At 35.3% G+C, this 13,037-nt stretch overlaps 1 protein-coding gene across 5 annotated transcripts in view; it reads right to left on the bottom strand.

The window, feature by feature from the left end:
- Positions 1 to 12,199, bottom strand: part of LOC117405645 (solute carrier organic anion transporter family member 2B1) — a 31,847-nt gene extending 19,648 nt beyond the window's left edge. Inside the window, exons 1-7 of one of the 5 annotated variants that reach the window (XM_034008854.3) lie at positions 12,072 to 12,090; positions 10,539 to 10,680; positions 7,056 to 7,167; positions 2,508 to 2,645; positions 1,544 to 1,706; positions 667 to 885; positions 191 to 289 (exon numbers count right to left, since the gene is read on the bottom strand). In XM_034008854.3, the coding sequence (XP_033864745.3) occupies positions 191 to 289; positions 667 to 885; positions 1,544 to 1,706; positions 2,508 to 2,645; positions 7,056 to 7,142 (706 nt within the window). In that variant the 5' untranslated portion in view covers positions 7,143 to 7,167; positions 10,539 to 10,680; positions 12,072 to 12,090. Of the gene's footprint in view, positions 1 to 190; positions 290 to 666; positions 886 to 1,543; positions 1,707 to 2,507; positions 2,646 to 7,055; positions 7,940 to 7,963; positions 8,471 to 10,538; positions 11,615 to 12,071 lie in introns of those variants that run through there. The other 4 variants (XM_034008853.3, XM_034922492.2, XM_034008856.3 and 1 more) reach the window with 4 other exon arrangements.
- Between the last annotated feature and the right edge of the window lie 838 nt (positions 12,200 to 13,037).

Here is a 13,037-nt window from a genome sequence, read left to right as displayed (position 1 = left end):
GATTGTAAGTCGCCCTGGATAAGGGCGTCTGCTAAGAAATAAATAATAATAATAATAATAATAATAATAATAATAATGTATTGACAACCACTTTCCATTGCTCTAACTCAGGGCAATGCAAAGAGTATGGCGAGCTTCCAATGTCATTTGCTTTTTTACATTTCCCTTATTTAAATCATACGACACTCACCACGAGAAACCTTGTCTATATCTACATAGAAGCGCAACATGGCAGATCCCAACATAAATGCCAGAGCTGGTCCAGTGGTGGTTATGGCAAACAACAGACCTTAAAAAAAGTACAGGATAATGACTGATTTCATTTAAGCATTACTAATACAACCTGTTGCTATATAACTGATTAAGATAATATATACTAAGTATTATGTTCCTTCATAATTTTACTGTACATACGCATGATGTTTAAATATAAAAGTGGAGATTACTGGTGAGACATATCTCGAATATTAACCCGTTATTTACTGCCCTTGAATAAAAACACCCAAACCACCCATATAAAAACGTCTTTGGGCAAAATGACAAAAAGAATAGTCAAAATTACATAGCAAAACACTATACCTTTAATAGACTGTATTTAAAACATCAATGTGAGATTTAAATTACAATGTTGAACTTTTATTAAACGGAATAATGATCTTTGCTTACCAATATACAGTGGAGAATTCCTTTCACTGGCATAGTCATCAATGTAGGAGATTCCAAACGGTTGGATAGGCACTCCACCAATTCCTAACAGGAGCTGACCGATAAACATGAGGGCCAGGATGCTCTTGTGCTCATGGGCATTGTCTTCCGAAGGCTTCATACTGAACTGTGAGGTCAATGGACTCAACTGGCATATATCAGTGTTGTTATCCTGATGATCTGTGGAGAAACAGGATTCCTCGATTTCTCATGTATTGAAAGCTCTAGGGGAGTCAAAATTCCCAAAAGCAATGATGTCTGTTCCTGAGATAATTTAGCTCAGCCACAGTGTAACTGGTTGTTACTGTACCGGTTTATTTTACCCCAAATAAAATCTTTTCTATGAAAATATCACAACAGTAGAGAATTATTCATATTCAGTCCCTTTTACTCAAAATACAGCTCTTCATAAACCCTAACATTGAAAATGCATAGACAATAAATGCATGTAAATACGTCTAATAAAAACATTCTCAAAATGTACATCTGTGACCATCAGATTAGGACTGTTTTGAGAAGGGATGAGCTGTGGGCCAATCAAAACAATCTCAGGAAAACCTTACAAGTCTCCTCTTGCTTTAAGGATAATTTATTTTGCAAAACATTCCCTGTTTATCATTGCAATCTTATTGAGAAAACTGACTACATATATTGTCATGATCACAGTATTTGACCATCTGCTGTATAGCCTAAATCAACATCAGCAACAATGTCAGTTTGCAAAAATAAACATTTCTATGAAAGGGATTTCATTTTGTATTGTGTTCACATATCCTGACTCCCAAAAACAAAATCTATATCAAAGAAAGTTTGAGACAAACCATACTCATGAACTCACTTGCAATAGAGTGATCATATTCATAGGGGCTAGTTATTAGGTGTGCTGAGGCCATCAGGAATCCAGCCAAGCTGGCAATCAATGCTCCTATTCCAATGAAGCGAGGTCTGTGTACTCTGCTGCCAAAGAAACTGACAAACACTATCAGTACAGTGTTGCCAACCTGAAGGAAATAAGAACATTGTTTCTATGCAGCTGAGCCATTTCAGGTCAGTGGTCAATTTCATGGTCAGCAACACATTTAGGTTGATATAATCCTGCAAAGATGAAATTTGCACCTCAAATGGTTTCTGAGATACAGGGCTTTGTATGTGCATGTTAATGACGGATGAAATTGTATTATTTTAAGAATAATACAGAATGCTTACTAAACTACCAAAAAAACATTACTGTAGGCTATCCAAAAGACATGATCTGTCTGCACACATATTGATAAAAAATGTCAACATGCATTGCCACCTAATCATTGATTCACCTGCTCAACGAATCTCTCCTGATTGGTCAAAGGCATTGACCAATCTTGTCATCGATCTGGATTTTCCACTTTCTTTACTGAGGTGTACAAAATGTCAGTTTAAATATCCCAGTTTAATAGCCATGCAAATGGAAATTAATAGTAATTTAGGTGTAAGAGGAAAATGAACCCAATGTTGTAGCAGAAAGCGATTATATCATAATGTTTTGACCTTACTTTGAAGTTTGTAATGACTTGGCATCTCAGCCCATTGAAATGAATGGAGGGGAAAGGGCTGAACGTGAACCGGAAAAAAATGACCATTCAACTAAAGAGCAGAGTTGAGAGGCAAGTAGCTGTTTTATGCTGATGTCAGTATTATTAATTAATCAGCCACTTGGATCAATTACAAGTTCATAGGAAAATAAAAGTTAACCATGTATAATAATAATAATAATAATAATAATAATAATAATAATAATAATAATAATAATAATAATATTGCAATACCTCATTAAAAGAAGTCAGCATCCCTGAGGTTTGGCTGGAGAGTCCATATCTTTTCTCAATAGTTGAAATGGTGCTTTTGAGATATCCCGAGACCAGTAGCTGAGCAAGCTGAAGTAGCCCATGACAGAACAAGAAAAACTGTAAAATGAAAAGAATAACATTAGGACCTAGGTCTATAAACACTTTGAATATTAATCTTTAGCTACTTTCTAGTGAGTCTCAATTAAACATGCATTGATCAATGAATAGCCCTGGCACCCTATTTGGAGCCTCACACCTCAAGTATATATTATATTACCAGCAAATGCATCTTGCCAGTTCTATTTGATGGTTTTTGTGGAGTCTACTTTTTTTTTTGCTTCTAAAGTTCTCAGTGTGTTTATTGTTGATTACCTCCTATTTGATGCTGGGTTTCTGATTGAACCTCTGCTAATTGCAGATCACTTTTCAAAACACATTAGTTCACCTTTCATTGGATAGAATTTCAAGTAATTATAAAAAATGGTGGTTTAGTCTCAATCCACAGCTTCACTTCCATCCTCCATACAACTCACAACTTTATGAAAAAACAAGTGAAATGAAAACTTTATAGATTCTGTGAAGTGTATTAATATAACCTCTCACTAAAACCTAAATTATAATATAAGATATCCTTTAAATTTTACTCCAGTGTGCATAATGGTGATGAAAGCCATCATGTGTTTTAAAACATATCTAGAAACGGATGATAAGAATGAGGTTATGAGGTTTATTACTGTATTCTTACTCTGTTCCCTTTTAAAATTGTCTTTCAAACACAAATTCTAATGTGATAAAGAACAGAAAAAATGGGAAGTTGGAAGATGTCATGATTCTTCTTTTTAAGAAAGGGTGACAGGCACTGCTGACACAGTCTGTTTCCTTTCAATAAGACACCTCATGTTTGAAACTGTTAATCCTGTTCTTCATTTTTGAAGAAACTGTCACATTTATATTAGGTGGTTAAGTATGAACACCTAGAATATTGAACATGATTAATCACAAACAAATGTTATTAGTTACTGTAAGGTAGGAAGTCCTTGACAGCTTAAAAAAAGTTATTTGTAGATGCATAAAGGTGCAACTGTTTTTTAAAAGAGTGCATTTCATTCTGACATCATCAGGCAGATTCACTGTATACAATGACCAACAAACCCAAATTGTATGGTGAGCTATGTAAACAACTGACATTATTATTGCGTTGCTGAAATGGTTTTCATCAATCAAACTCACTTGAAAATGTTGATGTTTTTTCCAAAAAAATGCTATATGTACAGTAATGCAAATGTAATGGGTCCTGGCTTGCTTTCTACAGTTAATTACAGTCCACAGTTGGTTTTATATCATACAAGATGTAGCTACAAGTATCAGATTAGTGGATGTTAGTAATGTCTATAATTAATTATTAATGTACTTAAAAACATATGAATAATAATGTTTCTATGAGTGTCGCTGCAGTGTGGAGGAGGTGCAGATGTCTGTGCATGAGCTTGCTGCACACACACTGTTTCCATGTGTCTTCCTGTTTTATGTTTCTCTGTTTCTGGATAAGGGCGTCTGCTAAGAAATAAATAATAATAATAATAATAATAATAATAATAATAATAATAATAATAATAATAATAATAATATGAAAGCTTGTGAATTTGTGAACAACTTGTTGTATTGTTGTACAAATGTGTATATGTCTGTATAACAAAGCTATAACAAAGCTTGTCCTAAAACACTGGAAACACCCACCGGCTAGTAATAATTAATGTGCGTGCACAGAGCATGATTTGCTGTGTTAGGCAAACACCCTTTTAGTAGTGATTTGCTTTGTTAGTTAAGACCATGTATCATGTTATGTCTCAGTAAATGGTCCCCATTAACCTCTTAAAGAATGTTATTAAAAAATTAACTTATGTCTTACAATACAACATACAATACATTATGATAAATTGTGTAGCCCCACACCCCCTCACCTTTCTTATTGATAATGTATTTGTTTATTTACTCATACTCATACTTGTTCCTGCTTAAAAAAAACAAAAGTGCCATAAAAATGCATATCTGGCTCTCAGAAAGTGATCTGTGCTTTAATGTAATTTGGCAATGAAATGCATATATTTTTTGGGGAGGGGGGGCAGACTTCTTACAGATGCTCGTTCATACTCGTTACTCGGCACACACAGCAGGCACCCAATAACTAGAGCGTCTATTGTTCTCACATTTCAAACCTCAATAGACTATGTTATCCAAGCAATGCCAGTTTTTGAGTTTAATAGCTTAACTATTGCAGAGAGTTACACATATAACTGAGATGGGTTCCCGAATGGCTTACCTGTAAAAAGCAAATATTGTAAATGGGATTTTTTGATGAAACTTTAGGCTTTAGGCTTAGGTTCTGGGTCATGTTGCTCCAACATGAAGTTCTTACCATTCTCTAAATGTGCCTGGCTTTGAGCTTAAGAATCCTAAGTGCTGACTGAAGAGCCTTCTTTATTCTGTACAAAGCATGTAACATTGTGACCTTTCAACATTTGTCTCATAATTCGAATTGAACGAGGAAGGCTGCTCAGCCCTAGCACTGAGGATATTCCAGACAAGCTCAAAGCAGCTCGAAGTTGGAGCAACATATCCCCAAACCTTTCAAAATGATTGCAAACGTCACTTGGTTTGAGTCAGATAGCACTATCCGATAAACTATGCACTGGTGTGTTAAATTCTCACACCCTTCCTCACAATAAAGTCTAATAAAGGCTTTTCTGTTCTAACTGAAGGTTGTTCTGAATACATTGCTCTAAAATAACAGATTTGAGGGTTCAGTTTGGACTCTGGCAAACATATAACTGTAGTAAAATAAACACATTTTATGCCAAACCAGCATAACTAAGTTTTTTTTAGGGAAGCTTTTTCTCAAGGCCGCTTCTCTCCTTGTGCAGACTTGTCTCTGCAAAAAATTTCGTAATACAGAAATAAATCCAAGCAGATTCTATCTATTTGCCCATCCCTAAAGAGCAACTAAGGATGACTATCAAATATCTGAGTTACCTTAACTAACATATTCTTTGCAGATAGCTTTTTTCACATCATCTCCTTTTAAAACTCAGAAGCTTAAAGCACCCTCATGGCCTCACCAGAGAACCCTGAAGCATGTCTATTTGCTTTATGAGTTGGAGTAACTGCAAATATCTTTGAAAGTTAAGGAAAGGTAAAACAAACACATTAAAATGGTTTTTGAGACTATTTACTGGAAGATTTTGTAACGTCTACAACTACAGCCAATATTTAATTGTAACTAAACGTAGACAGACTTAAAAGTAGAAGAACAGTTCAAATCATTTCAAATCCGTTTGTTTCCATGTTCTAGTTGGTTTAAATTGGGAATCCATTTCACCTAGTTTGCTGGCTGGCATTATACAAAAGTTTTCAGGATTGTCAACATAAAAAATACCAGGCTACTCTACCCTTACTAGATGTTATAATTATACAAGGGACATCAGATTTTTACCCCATTAAATATTAAACCCCAACACAGATTCCCTTCAATTAAATTAAATTAAATACATAGACATGAATGCAGTTCAAATTGCCTCAATGGAGCTATTTATTATTATACAATAAAACTATAGATAGAAAAGTTCCAAATGTATATTATGCAATTCAAGCAAAGTAAGCAAACAGTAACAATCCAGATCACTGATCAGATCGATATAGTACTAAGACAACCTAGCACGGCACAGCAATTGTATACAATTGATAGTATTCAATATCAGATAATCGTACACAATTGATAACATTCAATAGTAAAGAAAACACCAACTGGGCTGGTGTAATAGTATGGCAAAATATCACAGTACCACAAATAGTATCCAATGATTAATCTTTTAAAACACCAACTAGATTTGTATCAAACAAAAGTGCAAAGCGCAAGCAAAATCTCAAGGTGCAATAAGTGTATACAAATGTCACTAGTTTATCAATAATCAAACACCCATTTAATCGATGTCGTAGAGCATAGCATCAAAGAGCAATCCTCAGCATTCCCGAATTATAAATCAAACACTTATTATTGTAGCATTGTCGTAATGGCATATGTTCAGTTGATATACACAAAAAAAACATACAGTTAGCCTGAGCGTAGTTTCCCCTGCGGTAGCTGTGCACGCTCCTATACTGGTTTGGCTTCGTTCCCCCCTTGCCCCCGTTACATTTGGCGTAAGTCAGCAAGATTGGGACATGAAAGGGCAATGGAATTGTGGAAAGAAGAGAACAGGCGAATGGTTTAAAACACAGGCAACTACTCTCAAGTTCCATTGTAAACTGAGGAGCTTTCTCTCTGATCACCTTTTATCCAAATGTGCCCAAGCTAAACTGGCAACCAGTCAGGTCCAGCAACAATCCCGCATGGGTGACTACCCTGCCTGTTAGAAGGGAACTAAACCAAATTTTACCCAAATCCCTGCCTTGATATGCAAAGCATAAAATATTTACAGTTATCACTGTACACGTACAAACACGTACTGTACATTATGCATCTTGTCCTACCTTTATACTGTAAAACGGGTTCTTTCTGCATCTTCTTGTGGTATTTTCCTCACCAGAACTCTCCTTTAGGTCACTCGTAGCAGTCATTGTGTCTTCTGGGCCTTTGATTTACCTGTCCAGAACAACAAAAGGGAATGGACTGTGCACTTAGTGTACTATTTACTTACCGCTGCACTTTGAACCCACACACTGTGCCATATCCTGAAGGCTTTGATTAAACACAGCCAGAAAGAATAGACAGAGACAAACAAAGCTGAAAGGTGGGATGGCGATCATATGTTATGATCCACCTTAACGGAATAATTATCCCATAAGGACCTGGATGTTTAAAGGTGAATAAGAAAGACTTAAAGGACAGCATCAGTACAGGTCCTTCTGATTCAATATAATAAACCGGTTTGATATGAACCCTTTAGGTATTGGGGAAATGTCCATAAGGTGGGCTTTTAAATATGATTAACTTCCAACTTGATCATTGTTTACCTCTGCCAACTTGATCAGGCACTGTATAATGCAGCTGATCTAATGTAAATGGAAAATTATCACATTAAGGGGTAGATGTAAGGATGCGGGTGCAAAACCCCAATAATGCAGCCATAAATCGGGTTTAGCAGCCATAAAGTCTGATTTTAGCTGCCACTAAAAATGCGGCGTATGTAAAGAATGGTGTTCACCTGGCGTTCTGCACCCGCTATCAGAATTTGAACTTTGCCATCATTAATCCATTAAAATTATATTGAAATGCATTCAAATGAAGAAAAGAGCATGGAATTGGGTGGGATCTGGATACTATGTAAGGATTTTGCCTTGCACTTAGGCATTGCTGACCCACCAAAAAGTTTACACCTTCTTACAAGGTGCAAACCATTGTAGAAGTGAGTAATTAAGAGCTGTATAAAACCACACACCTGCAGAGACCTGTCACTGGCTTCAGGGTGGCTGCTGTGGTACACTTCCTGATGCGAAGACACTTGACTCTTGTTGAGGACAGGCAGGAACATGTTCAGAGGAGAAGGGCAAGTCATAGAAGACCCTGCATATTCAATCCCAGAGTCACTTTGTTTGGGATGCCGGAGGATGCGGTGCTAAATCATTATCGTCTCACTCTGCAGGTCATCCTAGACCTAATAGCTGAATTGAGAGATGAGCTAGACCCCAGCGTCAATCTAGGGGCCTCTATCCCTGCACATGTGAAAGTGCTGTGTTCTCTGCACTACTTAGCCTCTGGTTCCTTTCAAACCACAGTTGGAATGTCTGAAGGGATAGCCCAATCCACATTTTCCAGTGCTAGGCAAATTTCTGTATGTCATGCTGAAAAGGGCAGGCCAATACATATAATTGCCTAAGGATACTAGCATAACTGATGTTGGCTGAGGCTTTTCCAGACGACTCATGCTGAGTGACCTCAGCTGTAAGGACTCTCAGCTCCTTCTCAGAAAACTTGTATTTTCTTTTCCATGCGCCAAGAGGACTTTGCTGCCCTTATTTTGAAATATATATATTTTTTTAGTTTGTATTTTCGTGCTCCGCAAATGTCATACAGCGCCTGTACTCCTAACTCCGGCACCTCTGGGCTGCAAGTGCGTCCGCTAAATAGACCGAAGCGCTCATTGAGACCCGTGTTGAGTAAGTTGCACTGCTCTTAAGCTTACATAGGGAGCAGTGCAAAATAATTGCCTGGCCACAATGCAATTTGAATTTTGCATCCGTAATTATTTGCACTGTGCCTATACTTACATCTACCCCTAAGTGGCAAAGCCTGGCATGGTAACTCAAGGCAATTTGTGGTGCAACTTTGAGTCTAAAATTAAAACTTTCTTTTTTCAGCACAGTGTACCAGAAAGCTTTTACAGATTCACCACTGAGCTGAATACCTTGGTGTATTCACAAGATCATCTCTGCAGTACCACTTTTTTTAATTTGTTTTTCTTTAGTTTTTTTTTTTTTTTTAATTAGGAATCATTACATAACTTGCTAGACTTGTTGAATACTGTATTAACAAACTCTTCAACTAATAATACTTATAGAGTATTTTTTAAAATGAGGTTGTTGATTGACCAGACTACTAATGTATGCAATAGGCTGTAATGTTTAAAACTGGATTTTTTAAGCAAAACATGGATTTAAGAAAAAATTCTGCTTGTATTAAATGCTATTTAAATTGCATTACATTATTGATGGGAACATTCCAAAACAGTGTGAAAATTATCCTAGATAAACAACCAGCATATATATTACGGCCAATATTTGGTCACGTTTCTTGAATAACCCATCCCGTTCCTATGTTAAAAAAAAAACTACAATGGTATATATTACTCTGGAAAGTATTCAAATCAGTACACTAGAATCTGTTTCTACCACTTTTCACAACATGACAGTTTTCAATGCAAAATGTAGTGACAATCATTGCCACTGACCATTGCCCTAAGAATACGTTCAGGTGAATAAGCTGGACTAAAACTTTACATGATGTATAAGTCTCTTTTTTAGTACCTGTGTAGCTTTTAAAAGCATAAACTACCTAAATTGTCCTTTCAATGAGGGCCCTGTAATGTATTCATTTCTTTTAGATTTTCTTCTAAAATCAATTCTTTTGTTCAAGTTAACTTAATGTTAAATGCCCAACTCTGTGGTATCAACAGTATTTATCAGTCACGCATTTTAAACTGAAAACATAATGACCACATGTGGATGTTAATGCATATCAGTTTAACAATCTGATGTATTTATTTATTTATTTGTTGCATGCCTCTATGCAGTGTGACTGTACCTCAGAACAAACAGCAATGTATAAAGTAGACTACCACCCACATAATGTAGAAGAAACAAACAAAGACACATTATATTGTGCCATAAAACGGGCTGGAAGCCAGTCAAAATATGATAACTGAACCACAACAAAAGGAACGGCCAAGCTATTGCTAAACTGACCCCACAAATGTAATCAAAATGTTTTAGGGGATTATTTGATCAACCTATACCCTTCTGGGATAAATCACAGCTGGAATTTTTAGAGCATTTTCTAACTCTGTGGAATCACTGTAGTTTGTACCAACCACATTCAAATGTGCAATGCAATCCAGCTGGATTCCCTAGGGCTGTTTACAAACTAGCTGTTGTATATGCCAGTTTGGTCAATCAAATCCTCCCTTAAATGTTTCAAAATGTGATAGATAAAGTATTGAGGAGCACAGAGTTTCACTTTTACAGTTAAAAGTTATTTATACAATACCTAAAGATGTGTCAGAACATAAAAGATAGGGATAAGCCAAGTTTCACTTTTACTTTGAAGTTTTCTTTGATTACTTTCAAACATCTGTGCTTTTTAACTTATACAGGCATAATTCAGAAAGCTTTTTTTTTTTTTTGTTAGCTTTTTCAGTGCCTATGACATCTTTTCAGGTCCACTCATGTGCTAACGTTGAGAAGTCACTCCAATAATATATTGTTAAACATAAGCATTTAAAAGAGTGTGAAACTTACCTGTATCTGGCTATGCGGTGTCACTTTGATTAAATTCCAATGATTTGGAATCTGATACTGTAGCTTAAATGTATTTGAAAATGTTTGTTTAAAATCAAATGTCCACGCGTCCAGTGTGAGGGCTTTTCCTGAATACAAGGGGCTGGCAATCATAACACAGCTATCAGTGTTTGTTTACTTTGCACATTCTTAAGTGAAAGCAAAATTGTATTTAAGGTTTGTATTTAACTGTATTTAACATAGCAAAAACACAAATGTGCAAAGTCTTTAAGTTGCTTCAGATATGTGTAACTCGCTGTCATCTTATGCATTGTTCTGTTGTTCTGCAACATTCTAATAAAGCACGGATGATTAAACAGTTTAGAACCTCTTTTAAAACAATACAGAAAAAAAAATGTTCACCAAATATTCTAACAGTGTTAATGACCTCCGTGTTGGTCCCTAAATGTCAGATAATGATCTGTGGTTTGTTGAGGGACCTCAGACCTTTGGGCTTTGTGCCCAACCACCCCCACAGGACATTATCTGACACCTAAGGACCAACAGAGCAGTCATTAATGCTTAAATACAGTACAAGCTTTATAAATCAAATTACTTATCTGTCCATTATGTGTAAGTTATTAGGATTTGACAGGGCTGTTTCTTACAATGACAACACACACTCTCCCCAGTTGCAGCAGATTTCTGATTTCTTGTCCAAACCTATATGATATCACTCCACCACTGTATTAACATTTTGATTTGTTTGTAAAAATTTGAATCAAAGATTGTAACAGAACAATGTCAAAGTGACATGTGAACACAAAGGTGGCAGTGAAAAGTTGTTTTTTTTTTAAGTTTATTCAGTCCATCTAAATAGCCTTTTGTAAAAGCATTATTTAAATAACTAATGAGTTCACTTAACTTGAGTTAAAGGAGTGCATAGGGTCATCAAATGATCAGTAGACACATATTTTCTACAAAGCTTTACATGACAGTCTTTTCAAGTACTTTAATTAAATTGCTGCTATTTGGAAACCAAATAATGCATTTTAAAGCAAACATGATTATCTCAGCACTAAGAAGTCACATATGATAAGAAAATATTTTGGACAAAAACTGTAGACATTCTCTCTACTTAACTTACCATATATATATATATATATATATATATATATATATATATATATATATATATATATATATATATATTTAAGATTGTCTAAATGTATACTTCATAGTATACTTGCATAGTAAGTGTTCATCATAACTATAAAGTAATGAAAATGTACTAGATTGAACTTGATTAACGGTACCAAGTAAAAGCACAGTCTTAGAGAGGTTAGCACATTACAGGAAAACAAATTAACATTAGTAACTATCCGTTTTAAATAGACAAACACATATTAAATAAAACTATTGATAATAATTGCTGCATACAAAATTGGATAGTTAACTTGTGTCATTAATATGGAATTAAAGTTGTTTGTAGCAAATTACATTCCGGCAAACAGCACTGTTAAGGTATACACTATTGAAGGAAATAACACTTACAGAAGAGTGTGGTTTTCAGTCAATGTCGTTTTCAGTCTGAAAGTCCTGTAAGTGAAATCACGCTGAAACAGTTGTTTTTATGACAGGAAATGGGCGTGCCTAGTATTAACCACTTGTATGCTGGCAAAATTTAAACAAAATCTATGGTATTTTATCATTTGAAAACCAGAATGCTTCAGTAATTTAACAATTATTTTTGTGTAATGTTCCCCTGCAACATTACACAATACCCAGAGCTTTTACAAATACAGGCAGTCTAAGTACTTTTACAGACTGCTTGAGATGTTTGCTTCAGTGCCAGAATTGCACAATATCTATAGCTGTTCATACCGCTGTGTTCAACTGGAAATCCAGTCTGATTAGATGGAAATCCAGTCATGGGCACTTACCAGCATTCTAGAAAGTTGCTTCCAATTGTCTCACTCAATTTTTTTTTTAATTAATATATTTTTATTAAGATTGTTTTAAATGTATTTACATTAATTTTATCTAAACTGCTCATAGGCCACTCTTTGGTGTACATTAGGATTTGTTGTGAATTTTTCTAGGGTTTTATTGTTCAGTCTCTGGACTAAAGAAAGATAAATATTTATATTTTTTGATTCTTTAGAGAAAGGTAAAGTGGAACTGTGATTTCTGCACATGTTAAGTAAACTGATTCTAGGTCAACCATTGGGGAGCCCTCTTTGGGGCATGAGTTCACAATGTCATACAGGAATGATTGTCTCAACTCTGTAGAAAATAACAAAAAAACCTTGGAGGACAGATTTACACCAAAATGCTTTATGGACCTTTTTATGAGAACGAAAATGAAATCTGCTAATGTTACAAAACTACACTTTGAAAAATCTGGCCCAAGGTATTTTGATGTTACTTCTATGAAATTATTTTGAAAGTCTTACTAATTATATCAACCATTATTTTATTTTAAAATCTTGCTGAACATTTTGAATGGCCTGTTTTTCT

This window comes from Acipenser ruthenus, chromosome 8 (assembly GCF_902713425.1).
Source record: "Acipenser ruthenus chromosome 8, fAciRut3.2 maternal haplotype, whole genome shotgun sequence".
In the NCBI taxonomy this organism is placed as follows: domain Eukaryota; kingdom Metazoa; phylum Chordata; class Actinopteri; order Acipenseriformes; family Acipenseridae; genus Acipenser; species Acipenser ruthenus.
Note: the sequence above shows the minus strand (reverse complement) of the source record. Positions and strands in the feature narration are given on the sequence as shown.